Raw genomic sequence first — 26,668 nt, forward strand, 5'->3', positions numbered from 1 at the left:
CTTATGCAGTTACATGTAATTCAAACTTTTACTCACCCGACGCATCTTTATAAACCAATCAAGTTAATCCTTGTTTGGATGCTCGATTCACAACCCAGAACGTCCCCAGTTGACAGAATTGTGTGGATATTTTTTGATATCAAAAAGACGAGTAGGGGATTCTCTATATGTTCCTGATCAGTTAGTTGTTTAATAAATACTGTATCAAAGGATTTCGAATCTTAATGGTAGCCTATATTACGAGAGTAACTGTTGGTTTATTATCTGTTGCATCGATAGATATCAAATCTATTGAAATCGCGTTAAAACGTGCAGTAAATCAGTATTGCTTACATTTCATGCTCGATCAGTTGTTGGTTTATGAACTGTTGTATTTATAGATAGATCTGCAATAAATCAGTATTGCTTACAATTCGTGGTCGATCAGTTGTTGGTTTATGGATAGATATATGGGTTATAATATATTATGAGCTAAATTTGATCCTAACATTTGTAATATATTCATATATCAGATATTGTATGCGAGGAAACAGATAGGACTGAGAGTGTTAAATATTCCAGTAAATATTTCATGCGCGTGCATATAGTTCCCCCGCTGTTACACCCGTCCGACACGCCTACGATCCTTGTAAACGTTCAGCATTTTTAAAGCTCTACGACTGTAAGGTTGTTAGGATTGTTCGACTAAAGTCTGAATCAACGGTGGCCCAGAAAAACACACAGTGGCTCGCTAACCAGGGGGTTTGGGGTCGTTTATTTTTTTGTACATTGATATACGTTTAACGCCAAGCACGTTTGGGTGGTCAGCTGTCTAGGATTATCCAAAATGAAGTCACTTCCTGTTACAAGGCGGGGGTTTGATGGACGAATGGTTAGCTCGTGCGCGTTGTATCATAAGGTCTGTCATTGAGTCATCTGGCGTGGTTTCGATTCTCCGACTGGACGTGAAAAGGAATAGTGTCGCCTGTACAACCTCGTGGGTTTTCTCCAGGTCTTCCGGTTTCCTCCCAAATGTTAGTCCCCAAATAACCTAGTTTGTGTCGAGTGGACGTTAAACCCCATTTCTTCTTCCTATTACAAGGCATATCTTTAATTGAATGACAATAAGAACCCTTTGTCATCAAATTGTGAAACTTTTGCGAAAACTGAACAATATTTATTTCTATACCGGCACATAAGCTCGAAAGATGACACAAGCAAAATTGGCCATATCTTGACAAGGCTGAAATTAGAAACTAATGTAGTTTCAACAAGTATAAGTTACAAATATATAAATTAATATTTGCCACCATCAGAAGATCTACAATGATGTCACTTCCGGTGCCAACAAAGTTTTTAGTTCTAAAAAAATGTTTTGGTGTTTTTCTAAAAAGCACGTGAAATTTATATTAAGGGAGAAAACTGAGAACGTGAAATGAAATGAGATGGGGTTTAACGTCCTACTGTTCTGCTTTGAACTGGGCTAATGAAGACGGGCATACGCCTTACAGTGTGCTATGAGGGAAATTTTGTCCGGACAGCGGCACTACGGCCTACTCTTATATCGAATTTCAACTGTCAAGAGACCTTTTACGTGTACTGGACCTCGGTTTTTGTCCCATCCGAACGACTGGACAACTGTATCATAAGGTCTGTCATTGAGTCGTGGCCTTGATTCCCCGGTTGTGCGTGACAAGGAGTAGGGTCGTCTGTCCAACCCCGTGGGTTTTCTCCCGGTTCCCCGGTTTCCTCCCACCGCTAAAGACCCCTACGCGCAAGTGAATAAATAAAAATAAAATAAATTTGAACCATATGTTAGTTCCGAAATGACCTAGATTGTGTCGAGTGGACGTTAAACCACACCCTTGTCAGGCCCTCTGTCCTGCACCACTGACAAGGGGAATCCACGTCAGAGAAGCACGATAAACTTTCTCGGCCAATGAATCTCTCTCTCTCTCTCTCAACTGTTATTTTACGCGCATGTGTACATGGGACCTCGGTTTTTCGTCCTACCCGAACGGTTATACGTTGTGCCTTGCGAGGCCCGCCGTCCTACATCACCGACAATGGGGCACCACGCCGGAAAATACCGATGAACTTTCTCGGTCAACGCAGGGATCGAACACGGGACCCCCAGGTTAGCGAGCTAATTGTGTCACCATGGATCCGTTAAAAGGCCTCTGGAGATGTCAAGCAGGGGTTTCAACAAACGCAAAACAAAACAAAAAAAACAAAAACAAAGACTCTACTGTCCAAGTTATCTTAAAACATCCAATTTAATTAACATTCCGAATGGTACTAATTTTATTTACAAACGTATACTTTTGTTATAAACAAAATAATTAAGATGATTATAAAAATTTAATAATTTCGAATATCCTTCAGTTTTCTTAATTGTTCTTTTTTTCTTCTGTTTTTTTTTTGTGGTAAATGGAACATATGCCTCAATTCTGTTGAAGACTTAAAATGTTTCTCACTATAATATAGATAGACAATACCAATATGGTTACTTGAATAGGTAAATTTTTACTTCAATATGCTTAGATTCATCTTTCTTGTAACATACAGCAGAGCATGACTAATGCTGGCATTACAAAATGCTTTCCTCTGGGTAATATTCCTGATTGTTTACAATTTTGAGTGAAGTCTGAATCACTACAGGCCCGGGGCTGTACAGCGCAGTGGATGCTTACGGCTAGCCCCCGGATCCATTCACTTAATTTGATATGTTCGTTTTGTTTTTGTGATTTCTGCGTACTGTGTCTTGTCCGTAGATTTGTATTGTGTAAATTATGTGTGGTGCACTCCCCCTGCAGTTACCATTAGGCTTTTATTTAGAATTGCGTCACCCCAATGACAAAGACGACAGTGCGAAAAGTGCTTACTCCCCAGTTCATGGTCCGAAAAGTGGACAAGTTTAAAGTAGCTAAGTCTCTAACTCAATATCATCCAAAATCTTCAACATTGAAAACACGATTTATTTGTCAAATTAAATCAACATTCATGTTGTGATCTTGCCGGAAAGAGATGGGCTTTTGATATCCAATATTTAAGACAAAATAAACATTTTACCATTGGTACACGAATCGTGTACCATAATGCGCTTCAGCCCCAGTTGAATCAAGAGACTCAAGGGACGAGGCTAGACACATTTCACCAAATCAAACGGCGTATGTAGACTGGAATAACCAGACGCTAGAAATTTGCACTCGCTTGAGACTGCTGGCTTATTTCGCCGAACATAACTGATTTGAAATTGGAGTAAAAACGGAAACCATTGAATGTAAATCAGTTTATATACATTCATATTACAGTATTATATGCGTTGCGACCCACTTTTGTCAATTTCTAGGTCCCAAATGTTAGCGATTTAGCTCCTTTAAGCTTTTATAAAGCCTTAAGAACATGCGAAGCTTTAAAGAGTCACCCGTGCATATATAAATTAGGTATTTAGCGGTATTGAAACAATTTACCCATTCGAAACAAGGCTCATTTTGCCCAAATGACGTCACTTGCTGTGAAATTGAAAATCAGACCAGATCATATATTTCAGTATTTTGAAATGATTTTATATTTTGATCGACCAGCTGTCCCTTAGCTTCTAGACTTTTATATCCTAATATATCAAATACTATTTTACAATTCTCCTCTAGTTGCTTAGCACCCTCGAAACTTATAGAATACCGCCATTTTTGTGACGTTAATGACGAATTGGCGCGTGACGTACACACTGCGCACTTTGCACCGTCTTCGTTGCCGCTGGAAGTGATATTGTTCACATACTGTTTTACTTTTGATGTAAAATGGAGGTCGAGAAAGTTGTAAAGAGTTTTGGAAATTTTCACTGGATTGTCGCACAACTGTTCATACGATAAAAGATGGATTCTCCCAGGATATCTCCGGGCAATATCAAGAGTGACGTATAAGTCATCTATCAATCTATCACAGAACGTTTCAGTAAATTTAAATACGTCGGTTAACTTGTATTTCTTCATATTCACTTGAGACACAAACACCGCTCTTGGATCACGAACTAAATGAATTATTTTTAAATTTGAATTATTCGCCATCATTTCCGAGACCGTCTGCATCGGTAAGCGTATGACTTTAGCTAACGTCGTTTTCGATGCATAACAACGTTTCTGTAGATCGATCAAACACAGAATTAAACCAAATACCCCGTGGTTTGTCTGTAAACATCGATTGTAAAGTTTTGTAGAAAGGCTTTTAGAATAATAACCGGTACGGAGGGTGGAGATGTCGATTTCCTCAAAATCACAGGACAGAAAAGACTGGATAGTTTTCTCGGACAACTGGTGAAATGATTTCTTATCTTTTATTTTCCGTCTGAAAGAGAATAAATATATAACATTATTTTATGTAACCTAAACGATGTGGAAAATAAAATAAATAAATTTTAAATGAAATGAAATGGGGTTTAACGTCCTACTCCTAAACTGGGTTAATGAAGACAGGCATACGCCATACAGTGTGCTATGAGGGAAATTTTGCCCGGGCAGCGGCGCTACGGCCTACTCTTATATCGAATTCCAACTGCCAAGGGATCTTTTACGTGCACGCCAATGTGTACACTTGACCTCGGTTTTTCGTCCCATACGAATGACTATACAGCTGTCCTTGTCAGGCCCTCCGTCCTGCATCACTGACAAGGGGAAACCACACCGGAAAATCTGGATAAACTTTCTCGGTCAATGCAGGGATTGAACACCCGACCTCCTGGCTAGCGAGCCAGCGTCTTACCCACTTAGTCATCGTGATCCCCAATAAATTTTAAAATGTCTTGTTATAATGAATTGCTTTAATGGCATTTAGTAATTGAACTGGAATACAATTACTGCTTAATACTGAGGGACGCTTCGACTAGAGACGCCTAGTCGACACGTCGCTCATTAAACATAATCTGATTATTGCAAGTCTTTATTTAGGCTTCAGATGTCATAGAAATTATAAATTAGATCTGTATTTACACAACAAGCACAAAATCAACTCTGTAGACCCACGGATGGCTTGGATTCGGCTTGGATTTAAACAAGATTTTGTTGATTGATTAAATTTTTAATGGCGTCGTAAGCGGAGATTAACCGTTATGTTGACGTCATACTCCCGGAAATAATTTTAGATCGAGGCTAAATGATAGATTGTACGAAGCGAGGCCGCTGTTGAGCGAGGCCGCATGTCAGTCAATTTGATTGAAAGTTCGATATATACGGCCTTGATATTATGTTTAGTTGTGGTTAAAATGAGTGTTTGGATGTCGGTATTATACGCTCTTTTGTCACTTGCGTTTACAGAAAAATTATAGAAATTGATAAACATCGCAGCTAACATCACCCCAGTTGAATTGCAGCTCCATTGGATCACTGTTCGGGAGTTACGTAGACCTACCAGTTACAGTACAAGAGTACACGCAGGCTAACAAGAAGTCGGCTATAATTATGCCTCATTGATTTGGTCCATTCCTTTCAAACTTTCGCTTCTTATCTATATATTAAAAGTCTTATTTTTAATTTGTAGTAAAAATAAATGTGATACGAATTGAATTGCAACCCCGTCTCAAACCACAGCCATTGAAAACGTTAATTGATAATCGAGATTATGTAGGTGGAGTTAACGCCTGTCAATCAAACGATCGTTCATTCTCGGAGACGGTGAAGAGAGATTTGACTCCTATTTCTAGTCAAAAATTACAATAGTGATAACTTTGTTCAGAATAAAGTAATTTGACTGAAATTTTCAATATATTCTTCTTTCATCATCTATTTTTGAACTGTTATAGCAAGAATGGCCAACTCTCTATTAAAATCTCCCATAATGTATCTTTAATAGGCAGTAAACAGAATATGCTGGAAATTTCAGTCAAATTGCTCCACTCTGAACCGTGATATAAATAACATAGTCTCGATTATCCATTTTTGCATTTAATCATCAATAAGCGTTGAGCAGCTGATCGGATACAAATCAAGTGAAAATCGAACACATAAGATAGCATCGAGAGTTGACTAAGTTCTTTTCATGTTAATAAATTAATAGTTTATATAACATTTCAGGCCTAAAGAAAGACCTGCAATAGGTTGATTTAGCTTTTGCATAATGTATGTTTAAAAAATAATTAAATTTGCCTTAACGGGACCTCGGTTTTTTGTCCCACTCGAATGACTACACAGCTGTCCTTGTCAGGCCCTCCGTCCTGCACCACTGACAAGAGGAAACCACGTGAACTTTCTCGGCCAATGCAGCTCCCCCCTCCCCCCGCATCTACTTACATCGAACTAGAGTTGAGAAATATTAGAGGAATCGCACTTGTATTTAATTTATGATATCTGCCCAGCATAATCAGTGGTTCAAACACATAAAACACATCTGGGCTCTGTTGTATGATGTCACCAACCAATGACGAACCACTTCGCATGTACGTCAATAGTATAACGTTAGACTTCCGTTCAGGGAGGTCTCTTGGAATCCGAACTGAAAAAAATTAAAAATACATTAAATTGTAAGTAGGGGTTGTCTCCCCGGAATTTCTCAAGTTTCATTTAAACAATCGTCACTGCAGATTTTTTGCTTGAAATAAAATGAAATGAAATGGGAAATGAAATGAATTGGTGTTAAACGTCCTACTGTTCTGCTCCGAACTGGGCTGATGAAGACGGGCATACGTAATACAGTGTGCTACGAAGGAAATATTGCCCGGGCAGCGGCGCTACGGCCTACTCATATATCGAATTCCAACTGCCAAGGGATTTTTTTACGTGCACGCCAATTTGTTCCCGGGACTTCGGGTTTTCGTCCCATCCGAACGACTAGACAGCTGCCCTTGTCAGGCCCTCCATCCTGCATCACTGACAAGGGGAAACCACGCCGGAAAATCGGAATGAACTTTCTCGGTCAATACAGGGATCGAACACCCGACCTCCAGGCTAGCGAGCCGGCGTCTTACCCCAAATATGAAATGGGGTTTAAGGTACTACTGTTCTGCTCCGAACTGGGCTAATGAAGACGGACATGCGCGATGCTGTGTGTATAAATGAAATTCATGTGAGAAAGTGATTCGTGTAATTCATGACTTTTATTAAACTTAAAGGGATTCGTAGTTCACACTTTTTATATATAAATACAGTAACATTAAACAGATGACGAACCACACACACTGTGGTCTTAGCACCGAACTTTTACTTTGGAATGTCGAAAATCATCTTGCATAACAGAACCAACACACTTTGAAACCTGTTTCAAAAATACGTAAAAACTGTCAAATCGAAATCTCTCCGATTTATTTTCACAACGATTGTTATACATAAAGATACTAGTTATCTGAAAAACAATTGAATAGTTTTAGTGTTGGACTCCAACGGCGGACTGATTACCACTCGGCTACGCAAAATTTTACTCTTAGAAAAGTTGGGCCTGGTTTTGGGCCCATTTGATGGACACCCTCCCCCCCACTCGCGCTGAGCCTCCAGACTACAGTTATTTGTTGGTGTTTTACTACAGTTTAAATAAACTTGGAATAGGTTACCTGGCAACAACTATTCTTGTTCCCTGATGTGAATAAAGCTTATTTCATATACAGTAGAAATGAAATGAAATGAGGTTTAACGTTCAACTGTTCTGCTCCGACTGGGTTAATGAAGACGGCATGTACAATAAGACGCATGTGTGATGTTACACAAAGCGGTAATCCATAATTTGAAGATACGTTGCATGCAGTGGCTTTCTCTTCCACCCCCGCCCCTCACACACACACACACACACACACACACACATTTTCTGTCCCTCAGGGATATGGAGGTCGGATGTTCGATTCCTGCATTGGCCGAGAAAGTTCATCCAGATTTTCCGGCGTAGTTTCCACTTGTCAGTGATGCAGGACGGAGGGAGGGCCTGACAAGAACAGCTGTCTAGTCGTTCGGATGGGACGAAAAACCGAGGTCCCGTGTACAAATTGGCCTGCACGTAAAAGATCCCTTAGCAGTTGGAATTCGATATAAGAGTAGGCCGTAGCGCCGCTGCCCGGGCAAAATGTCCCTCATAGCACACTGTATGGGGTATGCCCGTCTTCATTAGCCCAGATTAAGAGCAAAACAGTAGGACGTTAAACCCCATTTCATTTCATTTTATTTCCATCTCATGAAGAGGTCACTTCCGTTATAGTATTTTTACTTACAATCTGCTGTTTTGGTTGTAATAATCCACACCATGACACCAATGGTAAGATAGAACAACCACCTCATCAACTTCCTGGAAATCATCGCACTTCCTAGCAGAGATAAAACACATATATAAAACCTAATTTCATTCCCTTCAGAAAATACCTGAATAAAACCTAATGATAAGATCAGGTACCGAACATTCAGATACGTGAACTCGCGTCGTCACGACATCATCTCTGTCGCGGGTTCGAGAACCTGCCACAGAAAAACTAACGCCAAGATGAGTACCGAACAGTCAGGTACGTTATCCCGCGTCTTCACGACATCATCTCTGTCGCGGGTTCGAGAACGACATCGGGACACGACATCGGGAGATGCTAATTGTAGGCCGGTTAGGGAGGTTCGGGAATTTCCGGAGCCCAAAATGGCCGCTTTTTATGAGTATTTTGGGGAATACTAACCCGAACCCTAACCCTAACCCTTTTAAGAGGGGTAAACGTTAAATTAGACCCAAGTTCAGTCTTCTAAAAAGGGTTAGGGTTAGGATTATAGGGTAAGTATTTCTAAAAATTTTCATTTATATAAAGCGGCCACTTTGGATTCCGGAAACACCCGAACCTCCCCAACCGACCTACAAATAGCATCTCCCTACGACATCATCTCTGTGTCGCATCCGTGAACAAATCATATATTTCACGGTTACGAGAACCCGCAACGTACAATCATATCTTTCACATAATCGCCATCCTGCCACATGACAACATCTCTGCCAATCTGATTAAAATACAGATCTATATTTCGTTTCGTTTTTTTTATACTTTCGATGGACCACACTACATGAAAATCTGACTGGTTGTAGTGGAAGGTCGCGGCGTTTAGCCCTATGACGTTAGACATTTGATTAACCAATCAGCGCTGATGTTTCTATTTGGTTACTCTCAGTTCCGTGCACCTCGCGCCAAAAACTGGCCGTAACAGACCGTTTCATTGGCTAATCCCTCCAGATCCGAGTGGAGTAAAGACAAGTAAAACGAAATTTGGACTATAAAAAAAGAAACGAGAGAGAGAGAGAGAGAGAGAGAAATGGGGTTTAACGTCCACTCGACACAAACTAGGTCATTTCGGGACTAACATATGGTTTAATTTTATTTCAATAATTCGCTTGCGCGTAGAGGTCTTTAGCAGTGGGAGGAAACCGGAGGACCCGGAGAAAACCCACGAGGTTGGACAGGCGACCATATTCATTGCCACGTACAACCGGGGATTCGAAACCACGCCAGTCGACTCAATGACAGACTTTATGATACAGCGCGCGCACGCTAACCATTCAGCCATCCAACCCCCCAAAACGAAACGAAATAGGATCTGTGCTTTAATCAGATTGCATCTCTGCCACAGATAAGCCTGGTGATAATTAATGTCATGAATTCCGATATAGTATAATACAAATGATTGGAAGAAACGAAACGTATGCAATAAAATGTATGAGTTGGAGTTTTACAAAATTGCCTCAACATCCATAGCAGAATTACTACAAGGTATGGAGTCAAGCTCAAATCTTACAAAACTGGATCAAAGCTGCACTTTGTATCAAAAGTACAGCAGATATTTGAGCATCAGAAGTTTAAGAAAACACAAGCACGTCTTTTCTCGAGTCTGGTCTTGAATATCAAGAATTGTACCAGTAAATGACAACAAAAAATGTTAACTGTGTGAATTTCTTGGACAAAGAAAACAACTAGTACCATTTACAACACTTTCCGCCATTTAAGGGTAGAATTATTTCTAGAAACGAGTTCTTTATCTTTTTGGAGACAAATCGTTCCAAATAACCTAGACAAATGAAGAGCTACTGCCATTTACAAATTTTTCGCCATTTAAGGGTATTTTCTAAAAAAAAACAAACCCCAGGTCTTTACCTCATCGAATACACACCCTTCCAAAGGGAAATACAATACCACAAAAAGTAATTTACAACATCTCCAGAGTAAAGGAGAAAATAGTGTCATTTGCAATACCACAGAGAGTCATTTACAACATCTCCAGGATAAAGGGGAAACTAATGTCATTTACAATACTACAGAGAGTCATTTACAAAATCTCCAGGATAAAGGAGAAACTAATGTCATTTACAATACTACAGAGAGTCATTTACAAAATCACAAGGATAAAGGAGAAACTAATGTCATTTACAAAACTACAGAGAGTCATTTACAAAATCTCCAGGATAAAGGAGAAACTAGTGTCATTTACAATCATCCCTTAATTTATAACAGTTTCCGCCATGTAAGGACATAATCATTTCGAAAAAAAAATTTCTTTACCTCGTTGTATGCAAACCTGTCTAGATAAAAATGCAATACCTCAAAGAAAGACGAGAAAATCCAGCGATTTGATAACTAAAAGGAGAATCGAACCTGGACCAGACACCTAAGCCAAATACAATCAATACTACATAAACTTATTGATTATTTGAAAATATCAAGCTGAATTTAACATAAAGTTTTACATGTATTTACTTGTATTTTGTTAGATTAACACAACAATATGTTACCAACCCATGTACTTTGATTCTGTTTACGTCCACGTTGAATCATACTGGTGAAAATTTCCATACAGAATTACAATTATTATTTCAGAATTTAATTTTCTTTTTTATTTCAAGATAGAAAGAAATTACCTTCTATAAAACTAATAGGGGGTTCTTTCACAACACAAGTTTTTCTAAAATTAATTATGTTTCGTATTGTAGATAAAATATCTCTGATCATATCCTGTAATATTACGAAATGACAACTCTCTCTATACTGAGGTGAGACCTCTACAGTACCTTCAACCCCATTCCCGGTTTCCTTCCACTGCTAAAGACCTCTTCGCGCAAGTGAATTATTGATATATATAATTGAACCATGCATTAGTTCCGAAATGTGTCGAGTTAAATTCCATCTCTATCTTTTCTCTTCCTCTCTGTCATCATTTATCTTCTATTCCTTTCTCTATACCCTCCCCCACCCCATCCTCGCTTTTCACACACTTTCCATTTTTCAGATCCCAGGTTTGGAAACACTTCTAAAACATGTGTGGTTTTCTAGTATACTTCCTTCAACTGGACCCCTTTTGATTTATGATCACATTTTTCGTAATTATTAATAACAAATGTCAAATGTACAGCCATTTATACAGTACAATATAACAACCACAACTTCAGTTCTTTCATATCACGCAAACATATATACAACAGATGACCGAATGGCCGGGAACCAAATATGTGATTGTGAAAGTTAAACACAATTGTAATTATTTTGGATTTTGCACAAAAAAATAATCAAGGTGTGATTTGACAATACTACAATAAAGATTACTAAATATACTGTAGGCTATTGTACTCATCGTTATAGGCTATTAAATTGTGCTTATTGGCTTATATTGAGTAATTAATGCAACGAGTCCCAAAGTATTTTTACATTCCATCTCCGATAAAATTGATCACCGTGCAACTATTGATTGGGTAGATCGTCACAACACTTAGATACATACAACACACCACACTGGTTTAGACAAATTGCAATTGAAATAGATTTATTTTATTATTATTATTATTATTATTATTAATGTTAATGTTTACAGGTAGACTGACGTGAAAGACATCGAGACACTAAAACAATAGTGGGAACATGATGATCATGCGGCCATGACAGTAAGACCGTCAACAGAAAAGTTAAGTGTCTTGTATAGTTTATGTAAAAGGTTGCTAAAGTGATATTAATCCAGTTTCGGGAGTGTCTGAGTAGTGTCTATTTAGCCAATTTTATGCTTATTATTGCACACTAAACGCTTTCTATAAATACTAGCTAGGGGGTGTGGGGGTTCGGTTGTGGGTGGGGGGGGCTTCCTAGACATTAATCCTATAATTCGCTATTGCCAGCTGAGAAATTGGCAAAAATATCATTTTTAACTTCAAATTCCAACGTTGGAAAATGGCTGCCCCATGTTGTCAATAGAAAAACAGGGGAGGTAATTGTGTTATTTCCTGTGTCATAGATTTTTAAGGGTGGGAAATAATGCCCATGATCGTATAACAGTGATTTGATAACCTATTGAGCAAAAGACATAGAAATAATTATGTTTTGACTTTCTTAGAAAATTTGAAATTCTCGCTTTAACACATGTTATTGGCGTTATCCGGAATGTTAATGGGGGTGAATTTTCACACATTATAGACGTTACCGGCAACTTCCTCATAACATAAAGTGAACCGAAAAAATAAGGTTTAGATAACGTCTTGGGAGTATTTTATGAAAACATTTCAAATCCGTGCCACGAATATATTTTATAACGTTCTTGTAGAATGTTTGAAGAACGACATAAAAAAAAACTTTCCCAGTTGACGTCAAGCGAACCTTTGTGTTACGGGAACGTTTCAGAAACATTTTCTAAAACCATTTTGGACAAACAGGCAGAAGATTACTTAAATTCGTGCTACGAACCTTTACAGAAACATCTAGTTAAAGGGGAAATTGCAAATTTTCTAAGAAAGTCAAAACGTAATTATTTCTATGTCTTTTGCTCAATAGGTTGTCAACTCACAATTATACGATCATAGGTGTCATTCTCACACTTTACGCCGGAAATAATAACACAATTACCTCCCAATTACCTGCCTTGTTTGCTATTCTCCACCATGGAGTAGCGATATTCAAACGTTTGAAAATGAAGAGGAAAATGATATTTTTGCCAATTTCTCAGCTGGCAATAGTGAATTATAGGATTAATAGGATTATTCTTTAACAATGTAAGACTGTTTATGGATACCATCTATTTTCAGGCTTTATTTTATTAAATTTTAAAAATATAACTTAAAAATTTGCAATTTCCGCTTTAACGTATCCTGTAGCGTTTGTAAATAACGTTTGGCTGACAAACATTCAAAACAAACGTCAAATAACAAAATAAATAATGTCTTGAAGACGTTAACAGTTGTGTTCCGTTAACGTTTCCTGTAACGACAAACGCACGTTTGCAATAACGTTGGCATAATGACAAAAAAAACAAACTTTCCTGGCTTAAGTCAGATAAACATTCAAAACTAACGTCAAATAACAAAATAACTAATGTTTTGAAAATGTAAACCTTAATGTTCAGTTAAACATGCATTATGCAAGAGCTAAATCTGCCTATTGCAGTTCTTTCTTTAGTTCTAAAATGTTTTCTAAAGTATTTATTAGACATTAATTAACTGATCCAGGCCTTAATCAATGCTCGATGGCATCAGATTTCTCCGATATTAAATAGATTAGAATGGTTCAGCGATACCTTGATTTAATCAAATATGGAGGACCGAGACTTAGCGTCGATCAACCAGTACGGCGGTTGAAATTATTGCACACGCCTGTCAAACCTTCAAAGGCTAATATCTTCGCTTGCAATAGAGTAATTTGAATGAAATTTTCAAATTATTAATTTTACATCATCTACTTTCGAACTATTATAGCAAGAATGGCTAGCTCTTTATCTAAATCTTACATAATGTATCTTTAACGTATCATGTAACGTTTATAAAAAGAATTGACATTACGACAAAAAAACTTTCCTGGGTTATAGCCAACAAACAATCAAAACGTCAACATTACTGTTCAGTTAAAGGCTCAATACCACTCTTGTTGTAACTGAATAATATATCCCAATCTTTATTCTGGTCAACAATTGTACTATTTTACAATATTCCAATTAATTGATGATACAAATTTCATCTTAACACACCTAATTTAAAAAAATGGAAAAATTCAACTAAATGATTTGAAAAGCCTAACGTAAACCTGTTCAAATGTGACTTGGATTTTAAAATATTTTCGAACCCTCTGGACAAGTAAAATAGGATGTAATGGATAATTTACACAGCAGGTAGGACACTTAAACATCTAGTACTTAGAATAAAGCTATTATACTATTAAAAAAAAGTAGGGGATATTTGATTTTGGGGGCATAATACTAAAATATGCAAATGACTACGAAAAAAGTCACTATAGAACCTAACAGAAGAAACATTTCCGGTTACATGTGACGCCCAAACGCACCAATAGCTACCGCATGGAATGCAGGTGATGCTTGGGATCATCATGGGGGTCCAACCCAAGATTTGCACGACTCTGACTTTGAATGTTACAGTCATTGTGGCATTGAATTCCAGGGTGGAAACATCAGTTTAATTGTTTTAGTGACCAGAAAACAAATTTTGGTATGCGTCGGCTTACCCAAAATGAAAGGTTACGTGCCCTTGGCATGCTACAGATCGGCACAACACAGGCGGTTGTGGCGCGGACGATGAATGTTTCTCAGTCTGTCATAAGCAGGCTATGGTCCAGATACCGTGATACACAATCTGTACAGGACAGACCACGCTCAGGTCGACCAAGGGCGACAACTCAAGCCCAGGATCGATTTATCCGTACCTTGGCCTTGAGAAATCGTGTCATCACAGCAAATCAGATCAGCGCTCGTCTTCAAACAGACACTGGTGTGAGAGTGAGTGGCCAGACGATTCGGAATCGACTGTATAGGGGTCACCTTCGCGCCCGACGTCCTCGCGTGATCCCTTGTTTGAGAGATCATCACATTCAGGCAAGACGTCGTTGGTGTAGGGATCGTCAACACTGGGATAATCGACGCTGGAGCAATGTGATGTTTTCAGATGAGTCAAGGTTCACTGTTGATTTTTTGGACAGACGTAGGAGGGTGTGGCGTCGTCGAAACGAGCGCTTCCAAGACGTTAACGTCATCAGACATGATCGATTTGGGGGTGGTTCTGTTATGGTGTGGGGAGGCATCACTGTTGCTGGAAGAACGGCTTTACATGTTGTTGCAGGGCGTGTTACAGGCCAGTACTACCGGGACAACATCTTGGCAGTCCATGTTGTGCCGTTCGCACGACGTCATTGCCGCCGTTTCATCTTCCAGGATGACAACGCAAGATGTCACAGGGCCAGGATCGTTACAGGTTACCTCCAACAACAAAATATCACCACATTACCTTGGCCAGCACTGAGTCCCGACCTCTCCCCCATCGAGCATGTCTGGGACATGCTTGGACAGAGGTTACGTCAACGTCAACAACGTCCTGCCAATGTCCAAGAACTTGCTGCTGCGTTGCAACAGGAATGGAACAATCTGGACCAAAATGACTTTAGACGTCTCATTAGGAGTATGCCACGTCGGATCAATGCTTGTTTGGCAAACAGAGGAGGATTTACCCGTTACTGACTTGGTTGTGATGCTGTGGTAACTTTGCTGTTTGACCCCGGGTATCATTTTACCCTTATAATGGTCAGTCTGTGCCTTACTTAGTCTAACGATCATTTGGAATAAATCGATGAACGTGAACTTCATTTCATTTTGTCATTTGTTTCTTCGTCAGTTTCATTAGGTGACTTTAATAACACTTAAAAATCAAATATCCCCTACTTTTTTTGAATAGTATATTTATTTTCTGGAGCTGTCAAGCCAGCAAGAGTGTCATTGTCCCTTTAACGAATCTTGTAACGTTGGACTGGCGACATAAAAACTTTCTTGGTTCAACCCGGGACAGACATTCTCTACGAACGTTAAAGTTGCAATTTCATATTTTTAAGTTATATTTTTAAAATTTATTAAAATAAAGCCTTAAAATAGATGGTATCTATAAACGGTCTTACCTTGTTAAATAATAATCCTATTAATCCTATAATTCACTATTGACAGTTGAGAAATTAGCAAAAATATCATTTTCCTCTTCAAATTCAAACGTTTGAAGATAGCTACTCCATGGTGGAGAATAGAAAACAATGGAGGTAATTGGGAGGTAATTGTGTTATTATTTCCGGTGTAAATGAGTTTTAAGTGTGAGAATGACACCTATGATCGTATAATAGTGAGTTGACAACCTACTGAGCAAAAGACATAGATATAATTATGTTTTGACTTGCTTAGAAAATATGAAATTGTAACTTTAAATAACGAAATATTAATGTTTTGAAAACGTTCGGAAAACTAAATTTTGTTAGCTTGGTAGTGCCATTTACATTTCCAGAATGCCATTTACAACATTCTCGCCATTAAAGAGTAGAATTAGTTTTAGAAAGACCGTTTACCTCAGCGAATACAAACCTTTCCAAATGAAAATGTAGAACGTCAGTCAATCTGCATTTATATTTTAATCAATCAATTTGTCAGATGAAAATAAAATAACAATAAACATCATTGACTTACCATAAAATTCTTGACAGTCATTTTAATCATAAGAAGTTATTGGTATACAGCTGTGATTTATGTTAGTTTTATATACATCCTGATCACTCTTTCTAGCTCGGTATTTAAAGTGTACAGATCTTTTGGTAAACTGATCGATAATTCTTGCATATTTGCTCGATCTGTCGATTTTTCTTGACTATGCTCATTTTAGCAACAATGAAGTTCATTTCAAAACGGCTTATCCCTATTGGATCTAAATATTTTAGAATTAACTGGCAAATAAATAAATAAATGTTTCCAACGCGGTATTTTAAGTGAACTGGTCGATATTTCTTGAATATACGGGTTTCAACATTAAATACGGCCATATAGTCTTATCCTTATTGAAACTAAATGTTTTACAATGATCTGCCACATTGGATAATAACTTATGTATGCTATACTTTATCGACATTCAACAGCTGTATGCATATGTTTCCTTAACTTTATGTTAACGTGCTATGGTCTCTTTGAATGTGCGGAGCCACGGTGGCTAAGTGGGTAAGACGCTGGCTCACTTGTCTGGAAGTCGTGTGTTCGATCGCTACATTGGCCACGAAAGTTCATAGGGGTTTTCCCGGCGTGGTTCCCCCTTGTCAGTGGTGCAGGACGGAGGGCCTGACACCGACATATGTCTAGTTGTTCGGATGGGAGGTCCTGTGCACTTAAAAGATCCCTTGGCAGTTAGAATTCGATATAAGAGTAGGCCATAGTGCAGCTGCCCGGGCAAAATTTCGCTCATAGCATACTGTATGGCGTATGCCTGTCTTCATTAGCCCAGTCGGAGAAAAACACTATAGGACGTTAAACCCCATGTGTACACGGGACCTCGTTTTTTCTTCCAATCCGAACGACTAGACAACAGCTAGCTTTATCAGGATCTTCGTCCAACACCACTGACAAGGGGAAACCAAGCCGGAAATCCCGATGAACTTTCTTGGCCAATGCAAGGATCGAACACTCGACCGCCAGGCTAGCGATCCAGCGTCATACCCACTTAATTAGCAACTGTTATATTTAAATTCATATCCCACACTTAGCATATATATTGACTCAATCTACATAGAAACAGGTTATTCTACCTGTATTATTATAGATTATCGATGTATAATATGTATATCATGTTGTCGATATAAACACGTGGTCTCAACTCAGTTACAACTGTAACATAGTCATCTCTCAATAGACCGGGGGGGGGGGGGTAGATGGCCGAATGGTTAGCACATGCGCGCTGAATCATAAGGTCTGTCATTGAGTCAACTGGTGTGGTTTCGATTCCCCGGTTGTACGTGACAAGGAGTAGGGTCGCCTGTCCAACCTCGTGGGTTTACTCCGGGTCCTCCGGTTTCCTCCCACTGCTAATAAAAAAACCTATGCACAAACGGATTATTGAAATAAAATTGAACCATGTGTTAGTCCCGAAATGACCTAGTTTGTGTCGAGTGGACGTTAAACCCCATCTCCCTCTCTCTCTCTCTCTCTCTCTCAATAGACCATTGGTTTGAGGAGTCATTATTCTAATGGTGTGTGGAGTCATTGTTCTAATGGTTTGTGGAGTCATTGTTCTAATGGTGTTTGGAGTCATTGTTCTAATGGTTTGTGAAATCATTGTTCTAATGGTTTGTGAAATCATTGTTCTAATGGTGTATGGAGTCATTTTTCTAATGGTTTTTGTATTTACGTTGAATCACGTTACCTCTACATGCCTGTATCAACATTTATCTCACTGATAATATTAATTAAATTTCATCTTTTTTCTGATCAAATCATTGTGAATAGTTCACAACAAGTTAACCAATTTGTTTTATTTTCAGGTAAAGTGGTCTATGTCATATTTGATGTTGTTCTTAGTATTACCCCTCATCAACCGTGATCACTTTCAAGATTACATTTTAATTAAGTTAGGTTTCCGTCAAGGTATTCAGAAGGGTGTCTCAAAAATTCACTCAGTAATAGAGAGAGAGAGAAATGGGGTTTAACGTCCACTCGACACAAACTAGGTCATTTCGGGACTAACACATGGCTCAATTTTATTTACATAATTCGCTCGCGCATAGGGGTCTTTAGCAGTGGGAGGAAACCGGAGGACCCGGAGAAAACCCACGAGGTTGGACAGGCGACCCTACTCCTTGTCACGTACAACCGGGGATCACTCAGTAATAAATAGGAATTGTATTCTATAGCATTGTTACCTGTATATACCTGTATATACCTGTATATACCTAGTCAATACATTACTTACCAAGTCAATACATTACTTACCAAGTCAATACATTACTTACCAAGTCAATACATTACTTACCAAGTCAATACATTACTTACCAAGTCAGATTAGAATGGCAAACCGTCTGTACATAATTCGGCGTTCGAACATGAAAATAGGAGTGTCTAGAGCAAGAGAGCAATTGGGTTTAACGTCTACTCGACAAAAGCTAGGTCATTTTGGGCCTTACACGTGCTACAATTTAATATTTCAATAATTCGCCGTAGCTGTTTGCGGATGCCGGAGAACTTGCACGGAAACCCTATGCCTTGTCACGTACAATAAATGAATTGAAAACCCCACTTGACTCACGTCATCTAAAGCGCACACGTTATGCCACCCCCTCCCCCATACAAGGTTTCTGCTAGCAAACGTTTCAAACAAGACCATTCTGTTTTGGATGAGGGAGCCACGATGGCTCAGTGAGTAGGATTTTGCCTTGCTAACCTGGAGGTCCAGTGTTCGACCCCTGCGTTCATCGGGAAAGTTCATCGGGATTTTCCGTTCTGGTTCTCGTTGTCAGTGGTGCAGTAGGGGAGGCCTGGCAAGAGACAATGGATGGGACGAAAATTCGAGGTCCGTTGTATAGATTAGCGTGCACGTTGACAGTTGGAATTCGATATGGGTGTGGGTGGGTGTGTGTGTGTGTGTGTGTGAAATAGCTTTATTTAACGACCGCTTCCACGGAAGTGATACACGATACTGCCCATAGCGATGCATCGAGAATACATCACTGCGCTAAATGCCGTCCAATTAAAACGCTCACGTTATCATTTCGGGTGGGGCTTATCGACTTTACTGCCAATGACGTAGCTAACTGTACACTTGCAGCCTCAGCTTGGGATGGTGATACACGTGATATTAGAGTGGCAGTAGCGCCTTTTATCCAGACACAATCTCCCTCATAGCACACTGTACGTATGGCGTATGACCATCTTCATTAGCCAACAGTAGGACGTTAAACCCCATTTCATTTCATTTCATTTCATTTGTTTTGGATGAAAATTATAATCATCGATTTGTGAAGTGGGCATCTGTCTTTATGTAAACAGTTTAAGCACACAACGATGAAACTGAATTAAGTGAAATTGGCCAATTTTTTTGGTGAAATGAAGATTTAATGCCATGCAGCTGGTTGGTAAGCTTACTGATCAATCAAACCAATTAAGTTCAATTATTTTTACCTGAATCAGACAGGTGTCACACCTTTAAGTATACTGAAAATAATAAATATGAAATGAAATGGGGTTTAACGTTAGGGCTGTCAAAAATATTGCTATATCGATATATTGCAATACGATCGTCTGTGATACATTGTATCGATACATTTTTGTCGTATCGAGATTTTTCTACTTTTATTTTAATTTTAAATGTTAGCTAGAGTGTTTATAAAGACTTGATAATCAGCCATATTATTTAGGCCGTGCAGTAAACAATGAATCGACAATGACATAAAAAGAAATGTTTGTTCACGTGATTCAGTCATATTATTGGCTTTGCAGTAAAAAATAAGTGTCCAAGACCAATGTTGTAAAAACAAAAAACTATTCAAAATAAAACTGTTCTTTGTGATAAACTCTTGAGTTTATCGAAGTATTTCAATAAATTTTTTTCAAGTATCGCAATATATTGCAATACGATTTTTGGCCGCAATGCACAACCCTATCTAACGTCCTACTGTTGTGCTCCTAACCTGGGCTAATGAAGACGGACATACACCATACAGGGTGCTATAAGAGACGTTCTTCCCAGACAGAGGCACTATGGCCTAATCTTATATCGAATTCCAATTGCCAAAGATCTTTTACGTGCACACCAATGTTCATCGTGTCCTGTGTCTGACCTGTGTAGAAACGCCATTGAAACAGTTTATTAAACATCAGTATAAGGAGACACTTCAATTTGTCCACCAGGCGGAATAACTGAAAGTGAGTGCAGAGTGTATTACAAACTGTATTTGTATCTAGAACTCCTCCAATTTGTCCACGAGGTGAAATAACTGAAAGTGAGTGCATTTAATATATTTGTATCTGAAACCCTTCCATAGCGGGTTAATAGGCCTCAGTATAAGACACTTCAGTTTGTCCACTAGGCGAAATAATTGAAAGTGACTGCATATATAATACATTTTTTGTTTCACGCCGCTTTCATTTCTGGATTTGGAAATGGGCCCCGACAGTTACTAAAATGTTGTTCATGTCATTCTTGGGAGCGACGCTCTTCGAGAAAAAGTCTAACTTTCCGTCAATTCAATGACGGTCAACATAAAACGTTACATGCTTGTTTTATGACGTCAAAATTACAAGATGGCTGCGATGACGTCATACTCCGTTCATAGTACGATGGTACGTATCAATTTGTGAAAACGGCCTTTAAAGGGTTATTTCAGAATCTTTTAACAGACTTATTTTTAAATCTGTAAAATCTTGAAGTGTTGTCACCGGAAGATATCCTAACGTGTTATATACGGTCAGACAGTTCGAGTCTACTGTTCGAGCATGATTGATGTCCATGTTTAGTCTCCATTGTTGAGACGCGAGTGCAGAGTTCGCTTTAGATACACACAAGGCACAATGTTCATCGTGTCCAGAAGCGGTGATATTTATAATATGTATCTGGACATTATCGGTTATATCGAGGCCAATAAATTTAAATATCGTTTGCGATACGCCTATTGGATCACGACTCAAATCTTCATATCTTAAAATGACGGAATTTTTATGCCGTTTCAGAGCTACAGCCATTTTAACATCTTTTTCTAACCTTTGACAAAATCGACTAGAATATAAACCAATACTATTTAGATCAAAGCCTCCATAATAAGCCTGTGATCTTAGAGTAGCCCTTGGATCTCTTACTAAATGGATAACTTTCAGGCCAGGATTCTTCATCATTAACACCGGGGCCCATTTCATGGGTAGTCTAATTGTTTTAATAACCGTCACGGAGGCCTTCAAGCAATGGTTGTAGAGAAACGATAAGCAGGTGATGATGCCGAACACTCCGGGAAGTCTGTATGAACAATAATAGAACTGTTTGGTCGATCGACTTCGGTCAAGATGGGCGTTATAGAACGAGGCGATATCCATCAGTGTAAATCTACAGTTTAAGAGATTGTCAAGGGTCTTTAAGGATTCGTCGAGATACAAAGGTTCGGTTAGTTCTCCGCTGAAAGAGAAATAAACCGAAATTAATGTAATTCAAATAAGGATGGAAGTGAAATGAAATGAAATGAAGTGAAATGGGGTTAAACGTCCTACTTGTTAACATCGACTGGGTTAATGAAGACGGGTCTGGAAATAATGGTTTTAAATGTACCTGACAAAATAGTACCTGATATTTTCATCTTAGTGCTGGACATGTATTAATAATATCAATACAAACGACAAATAAGGGCCAGACAAAATGACAGGCAATAAAGGTTTTTTTGTCTGATAAAGCCTGAATCTGTGCCTGACATTATCTGTGACAGGTGCCTTATTTCCAGGCTTGGAAGACGAACTGCAATTGTCAAGAGTTATTTTTCTTCCCACCCGAACAACCAGAAGCTGTCCTTGTCTAGGTCTTCGAAGTCTACGGGGCCCAGGTGTATAATTTTTTGACACTGTCATACGCTTTTCTGATATCAGGCATCATCCTCGGATTTGTACATTGTGTTTAAAAGACAATTTCATCTTCCTCTTGTTGTGGGATTGGGAGGATCCTCTCTTCATCTACATCCGTCACTGTTCCAAACTAATAGAAAGTGATATCGGGTGTTCCGGAAAGAGTAAATGAAATAAATGGGGTTTAACGTCCTACTTTTCTACTCTTACTGGGATAATCAAGACAAGCATACGCCATACTGTGTGATGAGGGAAATTTTGCCCAGATCGCTTCTCTATAGCCTACTCGTATATCGAACTCCAACTGTTAAGGGAACTTTTATGAGCACGACCTCAATTTCTCATGTGATCGTCCGAACGACTAGACAGAAAACCACACCGGAAAATCCAGAGGAACTTTCTAGGCCAACACCGGGATCGAATCCGCCACTTCCGGTCTAGCTAGCCAGCGTTATACCCACTGAGCCACCGTGGCTCCTCTTGAGAGAGAGAGAGAGAGATAGATGTGGTTTAACGTCCACTTGATACAAACAGGGTCATTTCGGGACTAACACATGGTTAAATTTCAATAATTCGCTTGCGCGTAGAGGTCTGTAGCAGCGGGAGGAAACCGGAGGACCCGAGAAAACCCACGAGGTTAGACAGGCGGCCCCACTCCTTGTCACGTACAACCGGGGAATCGAAACCACGCCAGTTGACTCAATGACAGACTTTGTGATCCAAACCCCCACACCCCTAGATAGAGTAATAAGTTAACTTACATACTTGGTTGATTGATAAACATCAATGGAAGTGGTAAATGTAATGATCTATGCCTCTCCAGCATCAATAACGGTTCAAACATATAAAATACATCCGGGTGATGTTGTAATACTTCCCCGGTAAAAGATGATCCACTTCTCATGTACGTCACAATCAGAAGTTTGCTTTTTGATTTCAAGTTGGCAGAGTTTAAATGATTGAAATATTTGTTGAGGCTGTTTATTTTATCTGATATAAAGGCATCTGAAACCGAAGAAAAACATTGTATTATAGACAAATCAACACGGAGTAACGTAAAGCACTCTCGGTGGTAGGTTTAATTTTTAGTTTACATCAATATCAAAACAACATCTGAAGTCAACTGTGTGGGAGTGTGTGTGTTGGGGTTGGCGGGGGCCCACGCTTGTGGAGTAGAAATACACGAATACAACATAGAAGCAACAGTACTCGAGTACAGCACAAATGGTCAGATCAATATTAACATTATCGTTTACAGAGACTTTTCATTGCATGTGTTCGTTTGTGTCATTTGATTCATCTGTCTTCGTTCAAATTTCATGCCCATATATAGACATGTGTGTAGCAATACATAAAACTAACTGTTGTTAACAGACCGATTTCCGTTTAAACTATGGAAACAGAATGAATATTTAACGTTATATATATTGTAATAACGCATGACACCGACCCTATTAAGTATAGAATGAATAAACACACGTGAATGTACGGACTGTTTCTATTTTTCTCGTTCTCTTTTATCTAGTGACATTCAATTCCTTTTTTGAATTGTCAGATATCCTCGCACAGTCTCACATAACAACTTCTGGTCTTCGAAGGAATTATCAGTGGGCAGAAATTCGCCTGTGTATCTGTTATAGCTCATTACTTCAGTCAGTTATATAGAAGAATAACTCGTGTTTTCCTTTTGCGTTCGTCACTTCCAATTGTAAAAGTCTTCATTACTCATCTACATCTATCGTAGCAATGATCACTGTGTTAAAATTATATTTGGAATGTATTTAACGAGTTCTATCACATATGTGATAATGACTGACAGGAATATTGTCCTTTAAATATTCTATATTGACCTAAATTAAATATGAATGATAGTTCCTTTAAACAAAATATGAACGTGTTATCACTAAAAGTCCAAGTTACTAAATTATTTAGCTACGCGATTCCACCACAAGATAAATTGAGCGTGTTGGTGGGAGCCGCGGTGGCTCAGTGAATAAGGAGCTTGCTAGCTAGCCTGTGGGTCTCGAGTTCGTTCCCGATGTTGGTTGAGAAAGTTCCGCGGGATTTTCCGTCCGGTGTGAATCCTCCTTGTCAGTGGTGCAAGGCGGAGGGTTTGGCAAGGCAAAACGTATAGTAGTTGGGATGGAACAAAAAAGCAGGCTCCCATCTACACATTTTCGGGCACGTAAAAGAACCATTTGCGCTTGGAATTCGATATAAGAGTAGGCCATAGTGCCGCTGTTCGGGCACAATTTCCCTTACAGCACACTGTATGTCTTCATTAGCCCAAACGGAGCAGAATAGTGGGACGTTAAATCCCATTTCATCTGAGAGATGGTATCAGATAGTCCGTTAATAGTGAGCTTACACTGCATCAAGGTTACTCAAAAGATCTAACACTTACCATCAGAAGCATATTCAGCGACTTGACGATGTGCTTTATTTGAATTAATCTCTACGGTTTCATCGCTCGAATCCGGATCCTTGAGTAAAGTGGATTGCTCATCACTTTCCCGCGTAAATGGATTAATCTCCACTGGGTTATATTTGTGGTGAATCTTCGCCCCGGCCTCGCCAACTGTCTCTGTGTGGTAAATTCGGGTCTCAGCCTCGCCAACTGTCTCTGTGCTGTAAATCCGGGCCTCGGCCTCGCCAACTGTTTCTGTGTGATGTTTGTGGTAAACCCGGGCCCCTGTGTCTCGTACAGCTGCTTCTGAACTTCCTTCATAAGACAAACTGCTGGGTTCAAGTTGAACATTTCGTATTCTATTAGTATATCGCCTTCTCCATCTAGTATCTACAAATAAATGTTAACTTTGATTCAAAAGATGACTAAGGAAGTAACCCCACTCTTTAAAGTAAACTGTCTTTTGAAAATGTCAAGGCCGCTGACCTTTTAACTCCCTTTGTTCTCATTACCAGGAATTACCGACGCTGAACATCGAAACGGTGTTTATTTCGAACATAACAAATATGAGTGAATTCTTGAGGGACAATTTTGCTGCTCGATGACAGGTCGAATACATGGTATAATTGTTTTCGTTTAAATGAAATAAATTAGATATCGACGTCTACTGAAGACAAGAGATTGAGAGAGAGAGAGAGGGAGAGAGAGAGAGAGAAATGGGTTTAACGTCCACACGACACAAACTAGGTCATTTCGGGACTAACACTTGGTTCAATTGTATTTCAATGACAGTTAACTCAATGACAGACCTTATGATACAGCGCGCACGCGCTAACCATTCGCCCCCCCCCCCCCGCAGAAGACAAACGAAAGCTGTATGTATTTAATATCAGAGTTTGATGTCTTAACACTAATTAATTCTCATACTTCGTCCAAAAGAGATAGTTATATTGTTGAGAAATGGGTATATGCTATAAATATAATTTAGATACGCTGACTTATTGATGTGTATATGCTATAACATATAATTATGGTAATTTGACTAACCAATGTGTGTATATTGTACAAATATTATAATTAAAGCGGTGTATGTTATAAATATTATAATTAAAATGTTTGTCCTACCGATGTTAGATATATATAATTATATTGTTTGACTTACTGATGTTATAAATATAATTATATTTTTTTGACCTACTGAAGCTATAAATATAATTATAATGTTTAGACTTACCGATGTGTGTATATGTTATAAATATAATTAAAACGGTCAGGGACAAGATTAAGACCAGTCTAAACGCTACATATATACTCGATTTCATCCCTGGAACAAAAAAAAACATATATAAATTACTGTAAGATCAGTACACCGTATTTTATTTTGTAGTTCATTGTGAATGTCAGATCTTCTTGGTTGCGATTATAGGGAACCATGGACCAGTGTAGATATTGTGCGACTGGCGTTTGAGGACGAGTAAGTTGAAGGTGTAAACTTCTAACCTGCAGATTTCAAAGTACAATAATATATTTTACATGTCCAAAATCGTATCATTCCTTTCGCGGATAAGTGGGACGCTGGTTTATAAATATCCAAGTAGGTTCTCGACATCCAGGTAGTGTGAACTACAAAGGAAGAGAACTCTACCTGGGAGAGTGATATAGATCAGGAAATGAACATGGCGTCATCGCCGTCATCTTGGAATTGTGACGTAAGGGTATAATCGAAGTCCGTCCCTCACAGGACCAAGCATTCCAAGTTTTATGTCGATAGCACTTTATCTGACCGAGCCTTAGGCTTTTGTCCAAGAGCTTCGCCCCCAAGAAAAAGAAGATGCCCAAAACGATAGGCAGTGCTTGGGGACGAGTCCCGGGTCCAAACTGATTTTTAAAAAAGAATTAGGACTATATATATTTACCTGTAAAACTATATCCAGTTTCATTCAATATACAGAAATATTCAAAAACTAACCGCCAGATGCTA

At 38.8% G+C, this 26,668-nt stretch overlaps 2 protein-coding genes across 4 annotated transcripts; both read right to left on the reverse strand.

Moving 5' to 3' along the window:
• Positions 1-2,259: 2,259 nt before the first annotated feature.
• LOC126822599 (carbohydrate sulfotransferase 1) lies at positions 2,260-17,013 on the reverse strand. Of its 3 annotated transcripts, XM_050551569.2 has the most exons (4): positions 16,392-17,013; positions 8,165-8,257; positions 6,264-6,465; positions 2,260-4,326 (listed from the first exon to the last, which is right to left on the reverse strand). In XM_050551569.2, the coding sequence occupies exons 2-4, from the start codon at positions 8,247-8,249 to the stop codon at positions 3,510-3,512; spliced, it is 1,104 nt and encodes a 367-aa protein (XP_050407526.2). In that variant the 5' UTR covers positions 8,250-8,257; positions 16,392-17,013; the 3' UTR covers positions 2,260-3,509. The 3 variants fall into 3 exon arrangements, with proteins under 3 accessions (XP_050407526.2, XP_050407527.2, XP_055957172.1); XM_050551570.2 differs by lacking the exon at positions 8,165-8,257 and having other exon boundaries at positions 16,392-17,006; XM_056101197.1 differs by lacking the exon at positions 16,392-17,013 and having other exon boundaries at positions 8,165-8,743.
• A 3,657-nt stretch (positions 17,014-20,670) lies between these two features.
• Positions 20,671-26,011, reverse strand: LOC126822589 (carbohydrate sulfotransferase 4). Its single transcript, XM_050551554.2, has 4 exons — positions 25,922-26,011; positions 24,685-25,077; positions 23,042-23,285; positions 20,671-21,843 (listed from the first exon to the last, which is right to left on the reverse strand). Exons 1-4 carry the CDS (start codon positions 26,007-26,009, stop codon positions 21,048-21,050), a joined length of 1,521 nt encoding a protein of 506 aa, XP_050407511.2. The 5' UTR covers positions 26,010-26,011; the 3' UTR covers positions 20,671-21,047.
• Positions 26,012-26,668: the final 657 nt, after the last annotated feature.

The sequence above is a fragment of the Patella vulgata genome, chromosome 5 (genome assembly GCF_932274485.2).
Source record: "Patella vulgata chromosome 5, xgPatVulg1.2, whole genome shotgun sequence".
Lineage (NCBI taxonomy): Eukaryota > Metazoa > Mollusca > Gastropoda > Patellidae > Patella > Patella vulgata.